Source organism: Lepisosteus oculatus, chromosome 14, assembly GCF_040954835.1.
Source record: "Lepisosteus oculatus isolate fLepOcu1 chromosome 14, fLepOcu1.hap2, whole genome shotgun sequence".
NCBI classification, from domain to species: Eukaryota; Metazoa; Chordata; class Actinopteri; order Semionotiformes; family Lepisosteidae; genus Lepisosteus; species Lepisosteus oculatus.
In genome coordinates this window covers 41,293,318-41,318,140 of record NC_090709.1, presented here as the reverse complement: position 1 = coordinate 41,318,140, position 24,823 = coordinate 41,293,318, and the positions used below count along the sequence as shown (strand labels likewise).

The 24,823-nt window shown below is 53.7% G+C and overlaps 3 protein-coding genes and 1 long non-coding RNA gene across 16 annotated transcripts in view; 3 read left to right on the top strand and 1 right to left on the bottom strand.

The window, feature by feature from the left end:
• The first annotated feature begins 4,766 nt into the window (after positions 1-4,766).
• On the top strand, positions 4,767-5,868 carry LOC138242452 (uncharacterized). Its single transcript, XR_011191589.1, has 3 exons — positions 4,767-4,818; positions 5,027-5,074; positions 5,697-5,868. It is a non-coding gene; the product is annotated as an uncharacterized lncRNA (long non-coding RNA).
• A 2,418-nt stretch (positions 5,869-8,286) lies between these two features.
• On the top strand, positions 8,287-17,924 carry LOC107076160 (tyrosine-protein phosphatase non-receptor type substrate 1-like). 3 transcript variants are annotated; one of them, XR_011191571.1, is made up of 7 exons: positions 8,287-8,588; positions 10,070-10,366; positions 10,889-10,936; positions 11,103-11,150; positions 11,351-11,523; positions 16,940-16,987; positions 17,844-17,924. XR_011191571.1 is itself a non-coding variant. In XM_069197978.1 (5 exons), the coding sequence occupies exons 1-5, from the start codon at positions 8,516-8,518 to the stop codon at positions 11,488-11,490; spliced, it is 603 nt and encodes a 200-aa protein (XP_069054079.1). In that variant the 5' UTR covers positions 8,287-8,515; the 3' UTR covers positions 11,491-11,700. The 3 variants fall into 3 exon arrangements, 2 of the variants coding, with proteins under 2 accessions (XP_069054079.1, XP_069054078.1); XM_069197978.1 differs by lacking the exons at positions 16,940-16,987; positions 17,844-17,924 and having other exon boundaries at positions 11,354-11,700; XM_069197977.1 differs by lacking the exons at positions 16,940-16,987; positions 17,844-17,924 and having other exon boundaries at positions 11,351-11,700.
• LOC138242626 (PE-PGRS family protein PE_PGRS26-like) lies at positions 13,602-18,990 on the top strand. The gene is made up of 6 exons (XM_069198172.1): positions 13,602-13,688; positions 16,311-16,419; positions 16,940-16,987; positions 17,844-18,005; positions 18,212-18,307; positions 18,402-18,990. Exons 1-6 carry the CDS (start codon positions 13,602-13,604, stop codon positions 18,566-18,568), a joined length of 669 nt encoding a protein of 222 aa, XP_069054273.1. The 3' UTR covers positions 18,569-18,990.
• A 1,151-nt stretch (positions 18,991-20,141) lies between these two features.
• LOC138242441 (uncharacterized) overlaps positions 20,142-24,823 on the bottom strand; it is a 28,425-nt gene continuing 23,743 nt past the window's right edge. For 8 of the 11 annotated variants that reach the window (XM_069197968.1, XM_069197960.1, XM_069197963.1 and 5 more), the window contains 4 exons: positions 24,407-24,463; positions 23,377-23,433; positions 22,063-22,125; positions 20,142-21,433 (listed from right to left, as the gene is read on the bottom strand). In XM_069197968.1, the coding sequence (XP_069054069.1) occupies positions 21,423-21,433; positions 22,063-22,125; positions 23,377-23,433; positions 24,407-24,463 (188 nt within the window). In that variant the 3' untranslated portion in view covers positions 20,142-21,422. The remainder of the gene's footprint in view (positions 21,434-22,062; positions 22,126-23,376; positions 23,434-24,406; positions 24,464-24,823) is intronic. The other 3 variants (XM_069197964.1, XM_069197956.1, XM_069197957.1) reach the window with 2 other exon arrangements.

Here is a 24,823-nt window from a genome sequence, read left to right as displayed (position 1 = left end):
CCCCTACATGACCCTACTGCCCCTCCACGACCTTCACTGCCCCTACATGACCCTATTGACCTTCACTTTCCATTCTTGACCTCCACTGACCCTCCATCCACTCTAAATGTTCTCAACTGACCCCTTATGACCTCCACAGATCTTTACTGATCTGCACTGACCCTTAATGACCTTCTGTGGTCTTTAATGACCTCTACTGACCATCAAAGACCTCACTGGTCCTGCGGCTGATGGTCACCTCAGGGAACAGGGTGACCAGCTGGCTGGGGGTCTTGCAGCAGACGGGGGGGCCCAGACTCCCCACTGCTGGACTAACCCCCCTCCTGCACCACCCTCTTCCCTCCAGCAGGGGGCTCCACCTCCCACACAGTGCACACCTCCCTGGTGGCCTGCGGCCTGGCCGGACTGCTCAGCGCCGTGATCGCGACGGAGATCAGGTCCAGGCGGAGAGCGGCCAGCGGGACCCGGACCGGAGAGACCCCCTAGAGAGGAGCTCGGACCCCCGCCGACTCTCACCTGGGGGGCCTTCGGGATCGGCTGCAGTCCTGGGGCCCCCAGCCCAGCCCAGCCCAGCAGGGTCTCTCTCGCAGCTGGGATGAGCTCACTGCCAGCTGGGGGGACAGACAGCCTCCTGACTGGAGTCTACAGGCTCCTCCACACAGCTGTGACACTGCACTGGGACCAGTCTCTCCTTCACTTCCACTGCTTCAGGCTCTGTGGGCTGCTCAAGTCTGTGGGCATATCAGACAAAAATAAACTGACTATGAATTCTAAAGCTGTTTAGTCTGTAATTAATTCTGTTCAGTTGTACCCAAATCGCCCAGGTGGCCCCTCCTCTAGAAACCCTCAGTGGGCAAATATATATAAAGCACTGGCGCCCTCTGGTGGCTGGAAGACTAACTGTAAGAATCACTGTCGTATTGCAAACCCTGCTTCTACACATCACAGCAATTGCTTCCACAGCTGTCCTGATCAAGCAGAGTATTAGAGGAGGGGCAGAAGCTGATGACCTTCAATTCAGCTGAGCCTACAGCTGGACTGGATGAGTAGACAGTGCTGGACAGCACACACTCACACACAACACTGCGCTCAGATTCTGAAGGGACTTGTCATTCCCTCTAGGGGCAGGTGGGTGACATCACAGCCCCTCTCTAGCCCAGCCCCGTCACAGACACACAGCTGCAGCCAGAAGAGGAAGAGCTGAGCTCCCTCAGTTCACTCTCTCAGAGCGCAGAGTCATGGAGGGACTCAGAGGAGCCCCAGAGCTTCTCCTGCTGGTCCTCCTCTCCCTGGCCGGAGGATCCCTCTCAGGTAAGAGCAGGACTGCCTTCTCTCAGGGGGGCTGGAGAGTGAGGGGGGCTCCCAGTGTCAGTGTGGGGGGCTGGAGAGTGAGGGGGCTCCCAGTGTCAGTGTGGGGGGCTGGAGAGTGAGGGGGCTCCCAGTGTCAGTGTGGGGGGCTGGAGAGTGAGGGGGCTCCCAGTGTCAGTGTGGGGGGCTGGAGAGTGAGGGGGCTCCCAGTGTCAGTGTGGGGGGGGCAGGATTTCCACACTGTTCTGACCCCCCTGAGGCTCCAGCAGCTGCGCCCCTGTCTGCTGGTGAGTAACACACACATAGAATAATCGTCATCACAATTATCAACATTTGTTCAATACTTCTTGTATAAAACACTGATACATTGAGAATACGGATATATAACAGACAGCTCCTAGCTTTTATTACTGAATATAACGTACAACACTGCTGATAAGGGAAATATACTGGTTTCACACACCCATGTTAGAATGTTGTTTATTTCCTAACACGTAAAGTATTTTGACAGTTTCTGGGGATGGCTTGATGGACACTGAGATGAGATTTCTTCACAGGTCAGCTTATCTGAAAGGGTCTGGCTCAGAGCTCCCTGCGATCATCACCCTTTCCAGCACACTGAGCGATGAAAATGCCGTTCAAAACAGTTTTTGAGAAGCTGCTTGGCAACAAGAGCCTATTTTAAAACAACAGCTTCTCCTTACTGTAACAAATGGCAGTGAGCCTCTTCAAACACATGACCTCTGTGGTTCAAGGGCTCAGGCCGTGGTCACTGTTAGATAGGAAACTGCGCACAGATGTTGGGGATGTGTGATCTGGGTAATATCTGTTCTCTCATCAGATATTACCCAGTGCTTGTTGAATCTCTCAGTCACTACACTGAGCTTGTCTGAATGACAAAGCAATATATAATACTGTATTAATACTATAATATTGTACTATACAATACAATACTGTACACTGTATGGCATTGTCATCTGTAAAAATCTTTTTGGGGCATTCTATACCACGCTCTGCTATACCGTAGTATACAATACACTAGTGTACTACAATATACAATACAATACTGTACTGTACTACACTGTACAGTATTACATGTCTAATACTGTACTGCACTCTACTGTACTATACAATACACTAGTGTACTACAATATACAATAAATACTACACTAAACAGTACTACACATTATAATACTATACTACACTATACCGTACTATACAATACACTAGTGTACTACAATATACAATACTATACTGTACTACACTATACTGTACTACACATTATAATACTGTACTACACTCTACTGTACTGTACACTGTACACTGTACTCTGTATGGCTTTGTCACCTGTTGCAGCTCTGCACACACAGCTCAGAGAAACGGCTTCTCTTCATGCCTGAATCGGGGGAATGTGAGGGGACAGTCAGGACCCAGAGAGTCTGTAACTGCTCTGTGCTCCCTGGAGGGCGGCGCTCTGTCACATGATGCTCATGCCCTGCAGAAACACAATGAGATGTCAAAGAAAAACGTACAGAAGGTCATCAGTGAAGCTGATCCTGAGCTCATTCTGTAGCAGGATGAGACACAGCTGGAAGATGATTGATTGAAATAAGTTCTTTTCTTCAATTTTCCAATCCCAGCCCCTCCTTCTGTGTGTCTTGTCTGTCTCCCATGTAGACAGAGGGGCTGTTGCTCTGAGTCTGTTCTTCACCAGACTGTTCTTCCACAGGTCCAGCGAGCCACACTGTCACTGTCCCAGAGGGAAGAGCTGTAATCCTGATCTGCGCTGTGAGAAAGCCTGTTTCTTCCCATGAGCCAGTACGGTGGTCAGTCACTCTGAGAGATGGTGTTGGTCACACTGTGCTGTCCAGACTTGAGGATGGAAGTCTGGTCAAAGGAGTTGATGATCCACAGAAAAGATTCTCTGTGCTTGACGATTCCTCCCTCTTGATATGGAGTGTGAAGCCTGGAGACTCTGGACTGTACAGCTGTAACAGGCAGCCGGTGGCAGATTTACAGGTGACGACAGGTGAGCAGTCCGAAGCTCTTCCCTGCTGTGTCTGTCCTGAGCTGGTCTGGCCCAGAGGGGTTTCCTCCCAGCTGGCAGCAGCTCTGGCCTCGGAGGAGTGTGGAGCAAGAGAAGCAGCAGCAGCAGACGCTGCTCTGCTGTCAGGAGGAGTCTGTGAGGAGGGTCCTGGCGAGACAGTGCAGTGTGCGAGGCGCTGCGGCAAGCTCCGGTAAAAAAGTCCACGCCACTGGTGGGGGGACGGGAGCACCAGTGTGAGGTTAGCAGGGGACCAAAAATACTACAAAAGGAGAGGTGAAAAATAAAACAAAAAGGAAAAACCGCTGTGCCTCTTGACCTCCAGGCTGGGCTTCCCCTGTTCAACGGGCTCCAGTCTGGAAAAGGAGCAGCCTGCCCCGGAGGTACTGCACAGCGGGACAGGTGGGAAAGAAACACCTCACCCTGGTGCAATCCCCCTCCGGGACTGTCGGTGTGGAACTCCCCCTCCGGGGGTGGCCCTGCTCCTCCCCTCGGTGGGGTGTCCAGTGCACCTTTATAGGCAGCTGGGACTGCGAAGGCCAGGCTCCGCCCTTCTACCGGGGCTCCGCCTCCACACTGGCCACGCCCCCCGCCTCGCGCCACACTGCTCAGGCTGTGTCTCTCCAACACGTTCCTCCTAAAGGGCCCGTTGTGAAATGCAGCCGAGATGAATTTATCAGGACATTGGATCCTTGGATCACTTAGCTCCTATGTGAGGCAGATTCCCGGTGATCCTTTGGGAAAGGGCTGCATGAGATCCTCAGGTGATCCACTCAAGCAGGAGGAGCTTCACACCTGTAGCCTCTCTTACAGTCTTACAGGACAATACCACAGTGACAGGATACAGGACTCTTCTGAATCATGGAAATACTCTTGTCTGCAATCTGTTTCCAGGGAACCCCTTTCCTGATGATGACTTCGACATTCTGATCTCCGGGAATGGTACTGACACCCCGTCTGTCTGCTGCTTCACTCCTCCTGCACACAAATTTAAACTGTCTGTCTATTTCTCTCTCTCCTCCCCTGTACTTTTAATATTGAATATGTCTGCAATCTGTTTCCAGGGAACCCCTTTCCTGATGATGACTTCGACATTCTGATCTCCGGGAATGGTACTGACACCCCGACTGTCTGCTGCTTCACTCCTCCTGCACGCAAATTTAAACTGTCTGTCTATTTCTCTCTCTCCTCCCCTGTACTTTTAATATTGAATATGTCTGCAATCTGTTTCCAGGGAACCCCTTTCCTGATGATGACTTCGACATTCTGATCTCCGGGAATGGTACTGACACCCCGACTGTCTGCTGCTACACTCCTCCTTCACACAAATTTAAACTGTCTGTCTATTCCTCTCTCTCCTTCTCTCTCTCTCCTCCCCTGTTCTTTTAATATTGAATATGTCTGCAATCTGTTTCCAGGGAACCCCAACAGTCATGAAGACTATAACATCCTGATCTCAAGCGCAGGTACTGAGAACCCCGACTGTCTGCTGCTTCACTCCTCCTGCACACATATTTAAACTGTCTGTTCCTCTCTCTCTACCTCTTTCATTCTCCCTGTGTCTCTCTCTCCTGTCCTGTAATAGTTCACCTGTCTGTCTGTTCCTCTATCCTTCTTTCTCTCCTCCCCTGTACTGTTAATAGTAAACACAGTATGTCTGTAATCTCTTTCCAGAGAACTCCAGTTTTTCTGAGGAGCACGAGACCGAGAGCCCCAGTCCAGGTACTGACTGCTGCTTCACTCCTCCTCCACACTGATTTCACCTGTCTGTCTGTTCCTCTCTCTGTCTCTCCTCCCGTCTTGGGTCGACACTGACACCCTGTCCAGAACCAGACTGCCTGCTGTCCTCACATCAATTAACCACAGCAGCCTAACGAGCTGTGTGGGCCGGGACGTTTTCACACTCTCTTGCGCTCTGATTGGCTGGTGTGTCTTCTGAATCGTAATGACCTTCATGACCTCCACTGCCCACTCGTGACATACACTGCCCCTACATGACCCTACTGCCCCTCCACGACCTCCACTGCCCCTACATGACCCTATTGACCTTCACTTTCCATTCTTGACCTCCACTGACCCTCCATCCACTCTAAATGTTCTCAACTGACCCCTTATGACCTCCACAGATCTTTACTGATCTGCACTGACCCTTAATGACCTTCTGTGGTCTTTAATGACCTCTATTGACCATCAAAGACCTCACTGGTCCTGCGGCTGATGGTCACCTCAGGGAACAGGGTGACCAGCTGGCTGGGGGTCTTGCAGCAGACGGAGGGGGGTGAGAACCCAGACTCCCCACTGCTGGACTAACCCCCCTCCTGCACCACCCTCTTCCCTCCAGCAGGGGGCTCCACCTACCACACAGTGCACACCTCCCTGGTGGCCTGCGGCCTGGCCGGACTGGTCAGCGCCGTGATCGCGACAGAGATCAGGTCCAGACGGAGAGCGGCCAACGGGACCCGGACCGGAGAGACCCCCTAGAGAGGCGCTCGGACCCCCGCCGACTCTCACCTGGGGGGCCTTCGGGATCGGCTGCAGCCCTGGGGCCCCCAGCCCAGCCCAGCCCAGCAGGGTCTCTCTCGCAGCTGGGATGAGCTCACTGACAGCTGGGGGGAGAGACGGCCTCCTGACTGGAGTCTACAGGCTCCTCCACACAGCTGTGACACTGCACTGGGACCAGTCTCTTCTTCACTTCCACTGCTTCAGGCTCTGTGGGCTGCTCAAGTCTGTGGGCATATCAGACAAAAATAAACTGACTATGAATTCTAAAGCTGTTTAGTCTGTAATTAATTCTGTTCAGTTGTACCCAAATCGCCCAGGTATCCCCTCCTCTAGAAACCCTCAGTGGGCAAATATATATAAAGCACTGGCGCCCTCTGGTGGCTGGAAGACTAACTGTAAGAATCACTGTCGTATTGCAAACCCTGCTTCTACACATCACAGCAATTGCTTCCACAGCTGTCCTGATCAAACAGAGTATTAGAGGAGGGGCAGAAGCTGATGACCTTCAATTCAGCTGAGCCTGCAGCTGGACTGGATGAGTAGACAGTGCTGGACAGCACACACTCACACACAACACTGCGCTCAGATTCTGAAGGGACTTGACATTCCCTCTCACCCTGTGTGTATCCACTCATTCACCTCTGCTGAAAGGTGAAAAAATAAACCTACACAGAGGGGGGTGGGGGTGGGAAACAAGCCGCCCAGCCCTGTGGTTGAAGCCGATACCCTGGCTTCTCTCCAGACACAGCTGGGTGAGCTCCTCCAGTCAGGACAGGAGGCTCTTCTGTACACAGAGGGTGGCGGGGGTGGGGAACAAGCTGCCCAGCCCTGTGGTTGAAGCCGATACCCTGGCTTCTCTCCAGACACAGCTGGGTGAGCTCCTCCAGTCAGGACAGGAGGCTCTTCTGTACACAGAGGGTGGTGGGGGTGGGGAACAAGCTGCCCAGCCCTGTGGTTGAAGCCGATACCCCGGCTTCTCTCTCCAGACACAGCTGGGTGAGCTCCTGCAGTCAGGACAGGAGGCTCTTCTGTACACAGAGGGTGGCGGGGGTGGGGAACAAGCTGCCCAGCCCTGTGGTTGAAGCCGATACCCTGGCTTCTCTCCAGACACAGCTGGGTGAGCTCCATGAATCAACTACCCACTTACTACCTAACAATGGGCAAAATGAGCTCCCACCTGTAGCTGTTCTTATCTTTCCATGATGATATAGAAAAGACAAAGACATAGTTGTGTGCTGAAAGAACATTTAATACTACAATATTCATATTATCTGTCGATAATTCAAAGTTCAAAGTTACATCTGTTTAATAGAGTTACAGGTAAAACAGCAAAAACAGTGTAAAATTCACTGAACATATTTTAAAAACTGTTATTTAAATCTGTTATTATGTAGCTGCAGTACTACCACTTAACTACCATCCATTTACTAACAGCTTTTTCCAGTCCAGGGTCACAGGGGGTCCAGAGTCTATCCCAGCAAGCAACAGGCACAAGGCAGGGTTCACCCTGGACACCAGTCCATCACAGGAGACACACACACTCACACACCCTGGACAGGACACCAGTCCATCACAGGACACACACACTCACACACCCTGGACAGGACACCAGTCCATCACAGGACACACACACTCACACACCCTGGACAGGACAGCAGTCCATCACAGGAGACACACACTCACACACCCTGGACAGGACACCAGTCCATCACAGGACACACACACACACTCACACACCCTGGACAGGACACCAGTCCATCACAGGACACACACACTCACACACCCTGGACAGGACACCAGTCCATCACAGGACACACACACTCACACACCCTGGACAGGACACCAGTCCATCACAGGACACACACACACACACTCACACACCCTGGACAGGACACCAGTCCATCACAGGACACACAAACACACTCACACACCCTGGACAGGACACTAGTCCATCACAGGACACACACACACACACCCTGGACAGGACACTAGTCCATCACAGGACACACACACACACACACACCCTGGACAGGACACCAGTCCATCACAGGACACACACACACACTCACACACCCTGGACAGGACACCAGTCCATCACAGGACACACACACACACTTACACACCCTGGACAGGACACCAGTCCATCACAGGACACACACACTCACAGCAGGCTCAGTTCTCTGAGAAGCCAATTCACCCACCAGCCTGTCTCTGGACTGAGGGAGGAAACCAGAGCAGCTGGAGGGAACCCCATACAAAACGCAGGGAGAACATGCAGACTCCACCCAGACCGCACCCCGAGGTACAGAATCGTATCGGGAGCCCCAGAGCCGCGAGGCAGCACTGCCCAACCTCTTTGAGGCCAAAAAGCACCGGACATCCCACACCTCAAAAAAAAAAAAGCGTCTGTGGGCCTCTAATTTAAACTTCTGTATGCGCCTTCTAAAATTGTGTACGGCTGTTATTCGCGTCTAAATACGGAGAAACAGAAATAAGGTTGGGAGAGGAAACCATGAGTGCTATTCTATTACAAAAAAGCCTCTAGGGGCAGGTGGGTGACATCACAGCCCCTCTCTCGCCCAGCCCCGTCACAGACACACAGCTGCAGGCAGGAGAGGAAGAGCTGAGCTCCCTCAGTTCACTCTCTCAGAGCGCAGAGTCATGGAGGGACTCAGAGGAGCCCCAGAGCTTCTCCTGCTGGTCCTCCTCTCCCTGGCCGGAGGATCCCTCTCAGGTAAGAGCAGGACTGTCTTCTCTCGGGGGGGCTGGAGAGTGAGGGGGCTCCCAGTGTCAGTGTGGGGGGCTGGAGAGTGAGGGGGCTCCCAGTGTCAGTGTGGGGGGCTGGAGAGTGAGGGGGCTCCCAGTGTCAGTGTGGGGGGGGGGGGCAGGATTTCCACACTGTTCTGACCCCCCCTGAGGCTCCAGCAGTGGGGCCCCTGTCTGCTGGTCTCACACACCTGGAGCACATCTGGAGTGACAGGTCTCGTGTCACTACAGACGCACGATCACTAGTATCACTACTGCGTCACTAGTGTTTCTTCAGCACGGGTTTTCTACAGCCTGAGGGATTTCAAATCGGCACGCGATGTGATTAAATTGCATTTACAGTTTTCATCATCAAAATATAATGTACCGCAGATAATTGTACTCTAAAACAAAACTTAAGAATAAAACCAATTGTTTTCCTTATATATACAACTTTACTAAGAGAAATACTGCTTTTATACACCTATTACACTTGTGTAGTAGGTGCCAATACACAGTTATAATTCTATTAATAATAATGTTTTTCCAACATTTCTTGCCTAAAACATGATAAGGGTTATTAAATACTCATATAAGTGTATCGCAGATATTGCTAGTTTGAATTGTTGAGTATAATGTAAAACAGTGGAATTCAGGGAAACACTGGTGTTATACGCCTGTGTCTAAATGTTATTTCGACATCCGGATTGTGAACGGGACGGATTTTGAAGGCTTCTGGGGATCTGACGTGTTGAGTTCTGGGATGAGGAGGTCGGTATTTCTGGAGAAACTGTCTGGCTCAGAGCTGCCTGAAGGACAAGGATGTTCTTCACAAGACATTTTGATAACCTGCATGCGGACAAGAGATGTTTTAAAAAAAAAACATCTCCTCAACGTAGCAAAGATCATCTTCAACTTCAATTGAACTTCAATTCACCTCTGTGAGGCAGGAGCTTCAGTTTTCACAGTGAAAAGGAAATTTCAGCTGCAGGTTAACAGTTGGACAGGAAACTGCGCAAAGATGTTGCAAGTGTCTGATTTTCACAATGTCCTGTGATTTTCTATGGACTCTCCGCCATTAGTTTCTGCACTGAGTAACAACTGTCTCACATGAGAGCCCCAGTCCTGGGACAGGAGACAGCTGTCTCCAGTGGACTGTCTCACATGAGAGCCCCAGTCCTTGGACAGGAGACAATTGTCTCCAGTGGACTGTCTCCCATCAGAGCCCCAGTCCTGGCCATTATAGCAATATCCTGCGATGATAAAACACAGGAACTTCGGTTAATAATAGAAAACATCTACAAACAATGAGATAAGACTACAGTGAATATACATTAATGAAAACTGAATTAACTGGTTATACACACAGCTGCAGCACTTGTGTCTGAAACATCCTCTTCCATGTTCCTCATAAATGGTTTGTAAACCTCAAGCCCCTGTTCTGTTCTTCACCAGACTGTTCTTCCACAGGTCCAGCGAGCCGCACTGTCACTGTCCCAGAGGGAGGATCTGTAATCCTGATCTGTGCTGTGAGAAAGCCTCCCTCAGTCGGTCAGCAATTAGAGTGGACAGTCTTCAAGGGAGATGGTATCTCCTTTGTGGTGTCCAGACAGCAGGATGGACAAGTGAGTAAAGGCATTAATGATCCACAGCACAGATTCTCTCTGCTTGACGATTCCTCCCTCCGGATAACAAATATACAACCTGGAGACGCTGGCCAGTACAGGTGTAACTGGCAGCCTGCTGCGGTTCTACAGGTGACAGCAGGTGAGGATCTTGAACTTGTTTGTCCTTATTTAAGCCATAAATATGAACATTAATAACATTCATAACAAGAAAGGAGGATAAACAGGATCCGTTGCTTTAAAATAACAGCCATTCATAAGGTACAGATCATTGCAACGAAACCTTTCTGGAGAGAGGAAATGCAGAAATAAATACGCAGTTAAGAAATAGGTGCACTCAATAACCAGGGAGGCGAGATCAGTCTGGCCGAGCAGCAGGAAAAGTTGTGTTGTGTTGCACGCTGGGGGAAGGGGGGGGTGTCAGGGAGGTGTCTAGTTTGCCCTGTGCTGCTCCTGAGCTCCAGGACATGTCTGTGGGGCTCTTCGACTCCAGAGGAATCCCCCAGGTAAACAGGAATTGCAGTTAATCAGTCAAGCCACCAACTAGAGACCCCGTCCATCTGCGATGTGATTTGTTTCAGAAGTGATGAGGGATTTCATTGTCTGTTGCTGTTTCACAGTGTTGCTACAAGTTGCTCCTTTCACCTGTGTGTTGTGATTCCAGGGGACTCCAAGATTACTGAAGCCCCCGGCACTGGGAGCCCCAGTCCAGGTACCGACACCCCGACTGTCTGCTGCTTCACTCCTCCTGCACACTGATTTCACCTGTCTGTCTCTCCCTCTCCTTCTCCCTGTGTCTCTCTCTCCTTCCCTGATGCTATTATTGACCTTCTCGGGTAAATCTGACAGACATGAGACAAGAGTTTTCATCTTTTCAGGGGACCCCAAGACGGCTGAAGCCCCCAGCACTGAGAGCCCCAGTCCAGGTACTGAAACCCCGACTGTCCCACTGACCATCAAAGACCTCTCTGCCCTTCCATGACCTCACTGGTCCTGCGACTGATGGTCACCTCAGGGAACAGGGTGACCAGCTGGCTGGGGGTCTTGCAGCAGACGGAGGGGGGTGAGAACCCAGACTCCCCACTGCTAGACTAACCCCCCTCCTGCACCACCCTCTTCCCTCCAGCAGGGGGCTCCACCTCCCACACAGTGCACACCTCCCTGGTGGCCTGCGGCCTGACCGGACTGGTCAGCGCCGTGATCGCGACGGAGATCAGGTCCAGACGGAGAGAGGCCAGCGGGACCCGGACAGGAGAGACCCCCTAGAGAGGCGCTCGGACCCCCGCCGACTCTCACCTGGTGATGATCTTTGCTTTTCCTTCTTCAGCCCCTTTGTGGTGTTCAAGTTTGTGGGCGTGTTACGTATGAATGGAAACGAACTGCCAGTTCTTTTGCTTTTTGAATACTTGTGTGGGACTAAGATTGGAGTGGATATCATACAAAAAAATAAATTTGGTGCATACCCCTTTTCTCAAACTCAAAGTGATCAAACAGAGTATTATAGGAACCTTCAATTCAGCTGAGCCTACAGCTGGACTGGATGAGTAGACAGTGCTGGACAGCACACACTCACACACAACACTGCGCTCAGATTCTGAAGGGACTTGACATTCCCTCTCACCCTGTGTGTATCCACTCATTCACACTCTGCTGAAAGGTGAAAAAATAAACCTACACAGAGGGGGGTGGGGGTGGGGAACAAGCTGCCCAGCCCTGTGGTTGAAGCCGATACCCTGGCTCCTCTCCAGACACAGCTGGGTGAGCTCCTCCAGTCAGGACAGGAGGATCTACTGTACACAGAGGGGGGTGGGGGTGTGGAACAAGCTGCCCAGCCCTGTGGTTGAAGCCGATACCCTGGCTCCTCTTCAGACACAGCTGGGTGAGCTCCTCCAGTCAGGACAGGGGGCTCTTCTGTACACAGAGGGGGGTGGGGGTGGGGAACAAGCTGCCCAGCCCTGTGGTTGAAGCCGATACCCCGGCTTCTCTCTCCAGACACAGTTGTGTGCTGAAAGAACATTTAATACTACAATATTCATAGAATCTGTCGATTCAAAGTTACATCTGTTTAATAGACTTACAGGTAAAACAGCAAAAACAGTGTAAAATTCACTGAACATATTTTAAAAACTGTTATTTAAATCTGTTATTGTGTAGCTGCAGTACTACCACTTAACTACCATCCATTTACTAACAGCTTTTTCCAGTCCAGGGTCACAGAGGCTCCAGAGTCTATCCCAGCAAGCAAGAGGCACAAGGCAGGGTTCACCCTGGACAGGACAGCAGTCCATCACAGGAGACACACACACACTCACACACCCTGGACAGGACACCAGTCCATCACAGGACACACACACTCACACACCCTGGACAGGACACCAGTCCATCACAGGACACACACACACACACACCCTGGACAGGACACCAGTCCATCACAGGACACACACACACACTCACACACCCTGGACAGGACACCAGTCCATCACAGGACACACACACTCACACACCCTGGACAGGACACCAGTCCATCACAGGACACACACACACACACTCACACACCCTGGACGGGACACCAGTCCATCACAGGACACACACAGACACTCACACACCCTGGACAGGACACCAGTCCATCACAGGACACACACAGACACACACACACACCCTGGACGGGACACCAGTCCATCACCATCACAGGACACACACACACACACACACACACACACACACACACACACACACTCACACACCCTGGACAGGACACCAGTCCATCACAGGACACACACACACTCACACACCCTGGACAGGACACCAGTCCATCAAAGGACACACACACACTCACACACCCTGGACAGGACACCAGTCCATCACAGGACACACACACTCACAGCAGGGTCAGTTCTCTGAGAAGCCAATTCACCCACCAGCCTGTCTCTGGACTGAGGGAGTAAACCAGAGCAGCTGGAGGGGACATCATACAAACTCAGAGAGAACATGCAGACTCCACACAGACAGCACCCCCGGGGTCCAGAACTGCTGCCCCAGCTCACTTCACTCCCTTTGAGGCCAAAAAGCACCGGACAACCCACACCTCAAAAAAAAAAAAGGCGGCTGTGGGCCTCTAATTTAAACCACGAGTGGGGGCGCCTTCTAAAATTGAGAACGGCTCTTAATCGCGTCTACCAATATGGAGAAACAGAAATAGTCCCGGGAGAGGAAACTGAGAGCTATTCCGGCCGACCAGGGGCAGTACAGGCCGTATTTACAGCCAGGCGTCACATCCCGTTAGTCACCCTTCCCCGGCGGGCGCTGAAAAGGCGCAGCGGGCGAAGCCGGCGTCTCAGCCGCCCCGGGTTGCTCCTCGCCGACAGCCGCCGGCCGCCATGGGGGTCTCGGTCCTGATCGCAGCGGCGCTGGTCTCCCTCGCCAGTAAGTACGAGAGCTGGAATCGGTCCGGGGTCGAGCGCAAGGCGGACTAATCGCATCGGCGCTGAGACCACTTCTGAGCCGCATCGGCGCTGATCGGGACTGAGTCAATATCTGAGTCGCATCAGTGCCGATCGGTACTGAGACAATATCTGAATCGGCGCTGATCGGTACTGAGTCAATATCTGAGTCGCATCGGTGCCGATCGGCAGTGAGACAATATCTGAGTCGCATCAGTGCCGATCGGTACCGAGTCAATATCTGAATCGGCGCTGATCGGTACTGAGACAATTTCTGAGTCGCATCGGCGCTGATCGGTACTGAGACAAAATCTGAGTCGCATCGGCGCAAATCGGTACTGAGACAAAATCTGAGTCGGCGCTGATCGGTACTGAGACAATTTCTGAGTCGCATCGGCGCTGATCGGTACTGAGACAAAATCTGAGTCGCATCGGCGCAAATCGGTACTGAGACAAAATCTGAGTCGGCGCTGATCGGTACTGAGACAATATCTGAGCCGGATCAGTGCCGATCGTTACTGAGACACTCTGAATCGGCGCTGATCGGGACTGAGACAATATCTGAGCCGGATCAGTGCCGATCGGTACTGAGACAATTTCTGAATCGGCGCTGATCGGTACTGAGACAATATCTGAGTCGCATCGGTGCCGATCGGCACTGAGACAATATCTGAATCGCATCAGTGCCGATCGGTACTGAGACAATATCTGAATCGGCGCTGATCGGTACTGAGTCAATATCTGAGCCGCATCGGTGCTGATCGGGACTGAGACAATATCTGAATCGCATCAGTGCCGATCGGTACCGAGTCAATATCTGAGTCGCATCAGTGCCGATCGGGACTGAGACAATATCTGAATCGCATCAGTGCCGATCGGTACCGAGTCAATATCTGAATCGGCGCTGATCGATACTGAGTCAAAATCTGAGTCGCATCGGTGCCGATCGGTACTGAGACAATTTCTGAATCGCATCGGCGCTGATCGGGACTGAGACAATATCTGAGCCGGATCAGTGCCGATCGGTACTGAGACAATTTCTGAATCGGCGCTGATCGGTACTGAGACAATATCTGAATCGCATCGGCGCTGATCGGTACTGAGACAATATCTGAATCGCATCGGCGCTGATCGGGACTGAGACAAAGTATGATGTATATATAATAATCACACTTCCCTTGTTTTTTTTTTATGTATTCGTTTATTTATGATGAAGCCCAAGTCAAGTCGAGCATAAATAAATGTCGGTCCAAAAATTAGAGTGGGCCACGGTACTGATCGCACCAAATCGCCAGACTGAGCTCCCGTCCGCGGACACGGACACGGACACGGACACGGAACAGCGCTGTCCAGGCGGTTCAAACAACCTCCACCGCTAAACATTCAAAACCGATCAACTCGACTGGCTGTGGGGTCCAGTTCCACCCACCCCCCCCCCACCAATCCACGGGGGAAACACGACACGTGGGAAAGTGCTCGTCGGGCAAAAGTTCAGTACTGTAAAAATGCTTTTTAAAAAAAAAAAAATGCCGGATTGATTGGCCAGGACGGGCGCTCAGTCGAGGTCCAGATCGGATCAATGGTGAGGAGACGGGACGGCAAGACCGTTGAACTCATAGGAGGGGGAAAATTTTTTTATTTTTGCGTCTGCTTTTCTGCTTTTATCAGCATCACGTACAATACTGGGGTAACACCCCTACTCTTCTCCAGAGACACCCCGGGATTGTTAATGAGCACAGAGAGTCAGGACCTCGGTTTGACGGCGCCTGTTTACAGCCCAGTGTCCCCCGTCACTATACTGGGGCATCAGGACCCACGCAGACCGCAGGGTGAGAGCGCCCCCTGCTGGCCCCACTAACACCTCTCCCAGCAGCAGCCTCAGTTTTCCCCAGGAGTCTCCCCTCCAGGGACTGGCCGGGCTCACACACCTGCTGGGGCTGCTCCAGTCTGTCGATCCAGCTGCCGGCTCTGGTCACGCCGGGGGCCGGAGACCGGAAACGCGGCCGCGCGCGCGCGCGCCCCTCCCGGACACAGCCCGCCGCGGGGTTTGAACCCGTTGCCAGGCAACGGCCCCCGGAGGCCAACGGCCGCCCCCCCCTTCTACCCAGGATGCCCGGCGCACGACCGTTTCAAACCGACCCGCGTCTTCACACCAGAGTCTCGTTTTAATGTCGTTTCACTCGCTCGACGGCGCTCCGTGAGGCTATGAGGAATTAACCGTCCAATAAATAATACAAAAAACACCCTCGCTCGCCGTCGCGGATAAGGCGGGGTGTGTGTTTTTTCCCTCTTCACTGTGCCTCAGCGCCAGGCTATCCCTCAACACACGGTGCCTGGTTTTCCTACAGTGAAATCCCCTTCCAGGCGGGGAGGAATAGGAAAACGCTCGACACACAGAACCTCGACGGGCCAATGGCCGCCGTTACGGGCGGTTTGTAATCGATGAGCAGCAATTACTGTACTGTAGACAATACGATTTTATTTTTCCCCCCTTAAAAGCGGTTGTTTCGCATGTTCCTCAGCGTGGAATCTTCACAACAGCACCGATTTGTACAGAAAAAATAAATACAAACTCTCCCCGCTGGAATTTAGTGAAGTTTGGGGGTACTCACCGCGGCGAAACCGCGCTGCCCGGCCCCCCTGCAGTCCGAAGCCGACGCGGCCGCCGTCTCTGCGCCTGCGCGGCCCCTGCGGGGAAACCCCGTTTCCCGGGCGGCCCCCCCCCCCCCCCGCCAGGCGGTGGGGTTGCCCGGATGTGGGGGAGCCGATGACGTGGCATTGATATTGGGGCACCAGTATTGGGGAGGCATTGATCTCGGGGCGCAGACAACAGGGATCAGATTATGTGGCATTGATATGGGGGCGCTGGTATTGGGGTGCATACATCAAGAATCAGATTGGCACTGAAAAGTGGGGTGTGGATATACAGGGGAGAAGGCAATGGGGCGCTGGCGATGTTGGGGAGCAGACGACGTGGCATTGATTCTGGGGCACCGATATTGGGGAGGCACTGATCTTGGGGCGCAGACACCAGGGATCAGATTATGTGGCATTGATATTGGGGTGTGGATATATTGGGGTTCCGATATTGGGGAGAAGGCAATGGGGCGCTGGCGATGTTGGGGTGCAGGCGATGGGGCGCCGGCGATATTGGGGAGCAGGCGAGGGGGGTGGCCCGGATGTTGGGGTGCAGGCGAAATTGGGGAGCAGTAAGTCCGTGGGGTGACTGGGGCCTGCTGGGACAGGACTGACGTGCTGACCTTCTGTCTTCACAGGCTCACACATCAACACGAGCGTCCACATCCATATGGAGGGGCACAACAGTGAGTCACCCATCTTCTAGATCTTATCGTCTCATAGCTCGGGGGTCCCCAGTCCTGGTGCTGGAGACCCCAGTCCTGTGAGTCTCAGCTCAGGGGTCCCCAGTCCAGTGAGTCTCATAGCTCGGGGGTCCCCAGTCCTGGTGCTGGAGACCCCAGTCCAGTGAGTCTCACAGCTCAGGGGTCCCCAGTCCAGTGAGTCTCACAGCTCAGGGGTCCCCAGTCCAGTGAGTCTTATAGCTCAGGGGTCCCCAGTCCAGTGAGTCTCACAGCTCAGGGGTCCCCAATCCTGGTGCTGGAGACCCCAGTCCAGTGAGTCTTACAGCTCAGGGGTCCCCAGTCCAGTGAGTCTCATAGCTCGGGGGTCCCCAGTCCTGGTGCTGGAGACCCCAGTCCAGTGAGTCTCACAGCTCAGGGATCCCCAATCCAGTGAGTCTTATAGCTCAGGGGTCCCCCAGTCCAGTGAGTCTTATAGCTCAGGGGTCCCCCAGTCCAGTGAGTCTTACAGCTCAGGGGACCCCAGTCCAGTGAGTCTTATAGCTCAGGGGTCCCCAGTCCAGTGAGTCTCACAGCTCAGGGGTCCCCAGTCCAGTGAGTCTTACAGCTCAGGGGTCCCCAGTCCAATGAGTCTTATAACTCAGGGGACCCCAGTCCATTGAGTCTTATAGCTCAGGGGATCCCCAGTCCAGTGAGTCTTACAGCTCAGGGGACCCCAGTCCAGTGAGTATTATAGCTCAGAGGTCCCCAGTCCAATGAGTCTTATAGCTCATGGGTCCCCAATCCTGGTGCTGGGGTCCCCAGTCCGGTGAATTCCAAGAGGCAGGACAGCCTGAGTTTCCCTCTTCACTGTCGCCCACAGATCACAACAACGTCATCATTACCTACAGAGGAGGAGACGGGGGGAGAGGAGGAGGAGGAGGAGGAGACGGGGGGAGAGGAGGAGGAGGAGGAGGAGGAGGAGGAGGAGGAGGAGGAGCAGGCACCAGAACCAGCGAAGGGAAGGAGCAGGAGAAGACAGCAGGTAGAGCCAGGAAGTCCTGCACTCACATGACTGACGTTCTCTCCCACCCCACAAGGGGAACGCCGGCTGTGTCTCCCCGGAGGGGGGGGGGGGGGGATTCGAACCCGCAGCCCCTCCGGGCTGTGACCCCAGAGCCCTGACCTCTGCTGCGCAGTCCCATCTCCCTCAAAAACCCCCCCCACCCTTTGTCCCCTCCTCGTTGCCAGGCGACGCCCGGATGCCGCCGCCCCCGAGCCCGACACCGCCCGGACCGGAGGGGGGCTTGGGAAACGCCGCCCGGAGCACCGCGGCCGAGCCAGCGGGTAAGCCGGGAACCGGACAGAACCAGCAGGAGCCCCGCTCTCCGAAGCTGGGAAAGGTACCGCAGTCCTAACCTAATCCCCCCCCCCCGGATAGTGTCTCCACCTGGTGGCCACCCCTGGAACAGCAGCCTGTACACAGCCAGCGTCGTCGGGGCCGGCGTCTTCGTGATGGGCGTGGTCGTCGTGGTCACCGAGACAACGAGCAGGAAGAGGAGGAGGAGGAGACAGGAAGACACGGGTCAGCAGGCCAGTGAGCCGTAAGGATCTGGGAACACGCAGCATGTGGACTAGCCCTTCGCTTTCTGGAGCCAGAGACTGCTTCCTACTGTCCAGACACCAAACAACAGCAGATCCCCAGTATGAAAAAGGGCTGTCCAGTCCTGGTGCTGGAGGGGTCAGTGTGTGTGTGTGTGTGTGTCTGCAGAGTCTCCAGGGGTCTTTAAAGCAGGGCTGTCCAGTCCTGGTCCTGGTGGGGTCAGTGTGTGTGTGTCTGCAGAGTCTCCAGGGGTCTTTAAAGCAGGGCTGTCCAGTCCTGGTCCTGGAGGGGTCAGTGTGTGTGTGTGTCTGCAGAGTCTCCAGGGGTCTTTAAAGTGTCTAAGGTGTTCTAATTAAGTCTGTCATGAACTTTCATTCTGATGCTTTGCAAAAGTCAACGTTTTTTTAAATAAAGCTTGTTAATTTGATGACTCAAAATCTAATCTCAGACATTTTCTTAAAACCATTTAAGAGGAAGTTCTGAATCAAGCGGCGCAACTACATTCAGGGACTATGGAAGAGCTCTCGCCGACAACTTTATTATGAGCAGCACCCTGTCAGAGTAATAAAGTCTTTGCTCAACTCAAGATTACCATCAGCGGGTTTTCCTTGTGAAGTACAATCCCTCTTTTCTTCTCCAGACAGAAACCCTCAACTATAAAAGATGCCTGGTCTAATTTCGAACCTAGAAAACAACGCCAACTGCTTTGTGTCATTTACTTGCATCTCTGTGCCTCCGACTCACTGTCCCTGTCCACTTGTCCACTGGCCTTTTCCCTAAAAAGAGACACGCTGACTATAGGCCATATAGTGGTTTGCTAGCAGCCATATCCCCCTGCAGCTCTCAGCTGGCAGCCCCCCAGTGGAGCCCAGCAGGTGGGAGCCTGGCCAGTACCTGGAGGGGAGACTCCTGGGAAAAACTGAGGCTGCTGCTGGGAGAGGTGTGAGTGGGGCCAGCAGGGGGCGCTCTCACCCTGCGGTCTGTGTGGGTCCTGATGCCCCAGTATAGTGACGGGGGACACTGGACTGTAAACAGGCGCCGTCCTTCGGATGAGACGTCAAACCGAGGTCCTGACCCTCTGGGGTCGTTAACAATCCCGGGGTGTCTCTGGAGAAGAGTAGGGGTGTCACCCCAGTGTCCTGGCCTGATTCCCCCCCTGGTCTTGACCCATCATGGCCTCCTAATCACCCCCCTCTCTGAACTGGCTCCATCCCTCTGCTCTCCTCCCCACTGAGAGCTGCTGTGTGCTGAGCGGACTGGAGCATCATCCAGGTGGGGGCTGCACACTGGTGGGGCTGGAGGGGATCCCCCTGACCTGTAAAGCGCTTTGAGTGGAGTGTCCAGAAAAGCGCTATATAAGTGTGAGCAATTATTATAATTTGTATTATTATTAGTAGTAGTAGTATAAAAAAAGAGCCAAGATGGCCTCAAGAGCCAAAATGGCTGCTCCCTACGGAAGCCTCCCAGGGACAGTTCAGCTGTACAGTCTAGTCAGGAACGTAGACTCCCTCACAGTACCACGGGGGTGTGTGTGTGTGTGGGGGGTGGGGTTTACACAAAGATGTCTGATGATACTAGTGCCCATCCTTAAACTTTAATGCAATTCACACCACAGCCAGATACAAGAGCCTTCCAGCTCGGCCCGGCAAAACATGGAGAAGTCCGTTCCCGATCGGCTTCGGTCAGGACTGCCCAGCTCCGGTCTTTTCGGGGCCAGGAGGGTTCAGTGTTTCTGCCGCCCGAGCCTTGAACTGCCCGTCCTGCAGACAGAGCATTAAGGCCGGCGGGACAGCGCCCCCCGGGGGCAGCAGTCCGATACACTACGAGAGTGTGAGTGGACCCGGCCCAGGTGCTCCTGATCAACCTCCGTGGCGCTGCAGCGCCAACCCAGAGGACTTCTTTAGGGCCGATGGGCAGAATCGAGCCAGAGATCACCATCAGCAAGTGGAACCTACAGGGAGGTGCACTTCCAACTGAGGATCGGAGGCGCTTCTCTACGCAGAGGGGGGCGGGGGTGGGGAACAAGCCGCCCAGTCCGTGTGGTTGAAGCCGACACCCCTGGCTCCTCTCCAGACGCAGCTGGGTGAGCTCCTCCAGTCAGGACAGGAGGCTCTTCTGTACACAGAGAGTGGTGGGGGTGGGGAACAAGCTGCCCAGTCCGTGTGGTTGAAGCCGACACCCTGGCTTCTCTCCAGACACAGCTGGGTGAGCTCCTCCAGGTCAGGACAGGAGGCTCTTCTGTACACAGAGGGGGGCGGGGGTGGGGGACAGGCCGCCCAGCCCTGTGGTTGAAGCCGATACCTCTGGCTCCTCTCACACAGACACAGCTGGATAAGTTCTTTGGTTCAATTAAATATTATACATACAGTGTACCAAACTGAGCCGAATGGGCTGAACCATTTTCTGTTCCTATTTTGACTACGATGGCTGGCGACATCTGTTGCTAACATTAAGCACACAAATATCAATTGGAAAAAAAAAACACATACAAAAGTAATATATATATACACACACACACACATATGCACAGCAGACTCTGTAGGTCTTATTCCACCACAGCAGTTCGGAAGCGAAACTTTTCAGTGTGCGTCGGCGTCCCGGGGGATGAAGAGGGCGTCTGTGGGTTTCTGGGTCTCTCCACGCACCCCCGGAGCCGAAGGGTGTTAAACTGGTCCCCTGGGGCCCGTACCGAGTTGATGGGGCCCGTCCGGAGCGGACTGGGGAGGTCTTTCGGGGAGGAGGAGGAGGATTTCAAGAGGAAAATGTTGTTGTTGTTGTTATTGTTGGCAAAACAAATAAAGTTTCTCCAAAAATAAAAGTGTCCCGTCGATTCCCCCCGGGGTCGGACGCGGGTCCCGCTCAGTCAGGTTCTGTAATGGGGAAAGGGGGGCGAGATTAAACGGGTTCTGATTGATCAGGCTGCGTGACAGAGGGGGGCGGCACAGTTCACAACCCGCAGTGTCCTGCATTGTACCTGGCTAGTGGGAAGCCCTCTCGAAATAGACCATCGCTTTTGCCCCCAAGGGCTATCAGGGCTGAGCCGCCATTGCATGTGAGATAGGCTCACCTGGGCAGCCCCTCCCTGTGACAGGCGTGCATGGAAGAGGTGCTTCTTTACACAGAGGGTGGTGGGGGTGGGGAACAAGCTGCCCAGCCATGCTGCTGAAGCCCATACCCCGGCTTCTCTCTAGACCAGAGTCACAGACCCCTGGACTAACTGGACCAGGGACACAGACCCCTGGACTGACTGGACCAGGCACACTGACCCCTGGACTGACTGGACCAGGGACACAGACCCCTGGACTGACTGGACCAGGCACACTGACCCCTGGACTGACTGGACCAGAGGTCACAGACCCCCGGACTGACTGGACCAGAGGTCACAGACCCCCTGGACTGACTGGACCAGGGACACAGACCCCTGGACTAAAATGATATAACATCCGGGTCAAACCCGGGGAATTGCATTCTAAAACCTTAAACGGGGGAGAATCCTTACTGTTTTCCGTCTGTCCGAGGTCCTGCAAGACGCAATATTCCGAATCCGCTGGGGCCGCGGGACCTGGAACAGGCAGACGGGGAGAAAACAGAGGGAATGTCCTTGCTCTTCTCCGGCTGCTGACAGAGGGTGTCCCGAGTTTCGGGCTTGTGCAGGCGACGATACAAAAGTGGTGACTTATACATCTAATGCAATAATGACTGCCGAAATAAACGATTTCATGATGTAATAAATCAGATATCATTACATATAAGGGATCCAGCCTTTAGGAGAATAACACAGGCGGAGAACGGGAGGCGGCCATTTGTAGCTAGTTGATCTGAGGATGTCATCTGGCATTTCGGATCAGTCAGGACAGGAGGCTCTTCTTTACACAGAGAGTGGCGGGGGTGGGGAACAAGCCGCCCAGCCCTGTGGTTGAAGCCGATACCCCGGCTTCTCTCCAGACACAGCTGGGTGAGCTCCTCCAGTCAGGACAGGAGGCTCTTCTGTACACAGAGGGGGGTGGGGGTGGGGAACAAGCTGATACCCTGGCTTCTCTCCAGACACAGCTGGGTGAGCTCCTCCAGTCAGGACAGGGGGCTCTTCTGTACACAGAGGGGGGTGGGGGTGGGGAACAAGCTGCCCAGCCCTGTGGTTGAAGCCGATACCCTGGCTTCTCTCCAGACACAGCTGGGTGAGCTCATCCAGTCAGGACAGGAGGCTCTTCTGTACACAGAGGGGGGCGGGGGTGGGGAACAAGCTGCCCAGTCCGTGTGGGTGAAGCCGATACCCCGGCTTCTCTCCAGACACAGCTGGGTGAGCTCCTCCAGTCAGGACAGGGGGCTCTTCTGTACACAGAGGGGAGTGGGGGTGGGGAACAAGCTGCCCAGTCTGTGTGGTTGAGGCCGATACCCCGGCTTCTCTCCAGACACAGCTGGGTGAGCTCCTCCAGTCAGGACAGGAGGCTCTTCTGTACACAGAGGGGGGTGGGGGTGGGGAACAAGCTGCCCAGTCCGTGTGGGTGAAGCCGATACCCCGGCTTCTCTCCAGACACAGCTGGGTGAGCTCCTCCAGTCAGGACAGGGGGCTCTTCTGTACACAGAGAGCGGCGGGGGTGGGGAACAAGCTGCTCGGCCGTGTGGTTGAAAGAGCCAAGAAGTCAGGGTGTCAAGGCTGGGGTGCTTGTTCCCCACCCCCACGGCTCTGTGTGTAAAGAGGGAGCTCCTGCTCCAGTTTAGTCAGACCGCTCTGAAACGGTCCCACAATCCCCTGCGACTGTGGCGTGCTCTTATAACAAGAGAACCGTCAGACTCAGACGGGGGGGGCTCTTACCCTGCGCGCTCTTGGGTTTAGTGACGGTGGCGTAGTCCTGCTCCACAGCTCCCCCTGCTGGTGAGACAAGCACAGTGAGGCACCTGCCCCAGGGGAGGGTCACAGACCTGCCGCCTGTCCCAGAGACGATCCCGGGATCGCTAGGTGGGGAACCCTGGATGGGATGTGAGCCTATCGCAGGCCAGAGTCAGAAGCGCGCACACACACACAGACAGAAAAACATACAGATACACATGCACAGACACACAGACATACATACAGTATACACACACACAGAGACACTCACAGACACAGATACAGAAACACACACACACACAGACACAGAACCACACAAATACACACACTCACAGACATACGCATACATGCACAGAAATGCACAGATACACGCACACACACAAAGAGACACAGACAGACAGAGACACACAGATACACACACACACGGAGACGCTCACTGACACACAGACACAGAACCACACAAATACACACACTCACAGACGTACACACACACGCACAGAAATACACAGATACACACACAGAGACGCTCACTGACACACAGAACCACACAAATACACACACTCACAGACATACGCACACACGCACAGAAACACACACACACACAGAGACGCTCACTGACACACAGAACCACATAAATACACACACTCACAGATGTACGCACACACGCACAGAAATACACAGACACACACACAGAGACGCTCACTGACACACAGACACAGAACCACACAAATACACACACTCACAGACGTGCGCACACACGCACAGAAATACACAGACACACACACACACAGAGACACTCACTGACACACAGAACCGCACAAATACACACACTCACAGACATACGCACACACGCCCAGAGATACACAGACACACACACACAAAGAGACACAGACACACAGAGATACAGACGCGCAGATGGTGCAACAGCATCAGCTCTGGTCTTCTCCTCTGTCTCATGGGAGGAGGGGGCCAGGCCATCAGACAGAGAAGGCGGGGCGCAGGTTGGGGCTCTTACCCTGCGCGCTCTTGGGTTTAGTGACGGTGGCGTAGTCCTGCTCCACAGCTCCCCCTGCTGGTGAGACAAGCACAGTGAGGCACCTGCCCCAGGGGAGGGTCACAGACCTGCCGCCTGTCCTGTCACAGGTCCCAGAGACGACCCAGGATCACAAGGTGGGAAACTTCACAGAGCAAAGTCACAACAAGAACACACACACACACACACAAAAACACACACACACAAAAACACAGACACACAGACACAGACAAGCACACACACACACAGAGAAAGGAGAGGGGAGAGCAGGGTTACACGCACACAAACAGAGAGAAAGGAGAGGAGAGAGCAGGGTTACACACACACACACTCAAGCACACACAAGCACACACACACAGACAAGCACATACAAGCAAAGACAGAAAAACATACACAGAC

Bases quoted from the DNA above. Each gene is read 5' to 3' on its own strand.
- LOC107076160 (XM_069197977.1), top strand. From the start codon at position 8,516: ATGGAGGGACTCAGAGGAGCCCCAGAGCTTCTCCTGCTGGTCCTCCTC. The intron at 10,367-10,888 runs GTGAGGATCTTG...TTGTGATTCCAG, and splicing joins GGTTCTACAGGTGACAGCAG to GGGACTCCAAGATTACTGAA. The intron at 10,937-11,102 runs GTACCGACACCC...TCATCTTTTCAG, and splicing joins CACTGGGAGCCCCAGTCCAG to GGGACCCCAAGACGGCTGAA.
- LOC138242626 (XM_069198172.1), top strand. From the start codon at position 13,602: ATGGGGGTCTCGGTCCTGATCGCAGCGGCGCTGGTCTCCCTCGCCAGT. The intron at 16,420-16,939 runs GTGGGGGAGCCG...CTGTCTTCACAG, and splicing joins GGCGGTGGGGTTGCCCGGAT to GCTCACACATCAACACGAGC. The intron at 16,988-17,843 runs GTGAGTCACCCA...TGTCGCCCACAG, and splicing joins CCATATGGAGGGGCACAACA to ATCACAACAACGTCATCATT.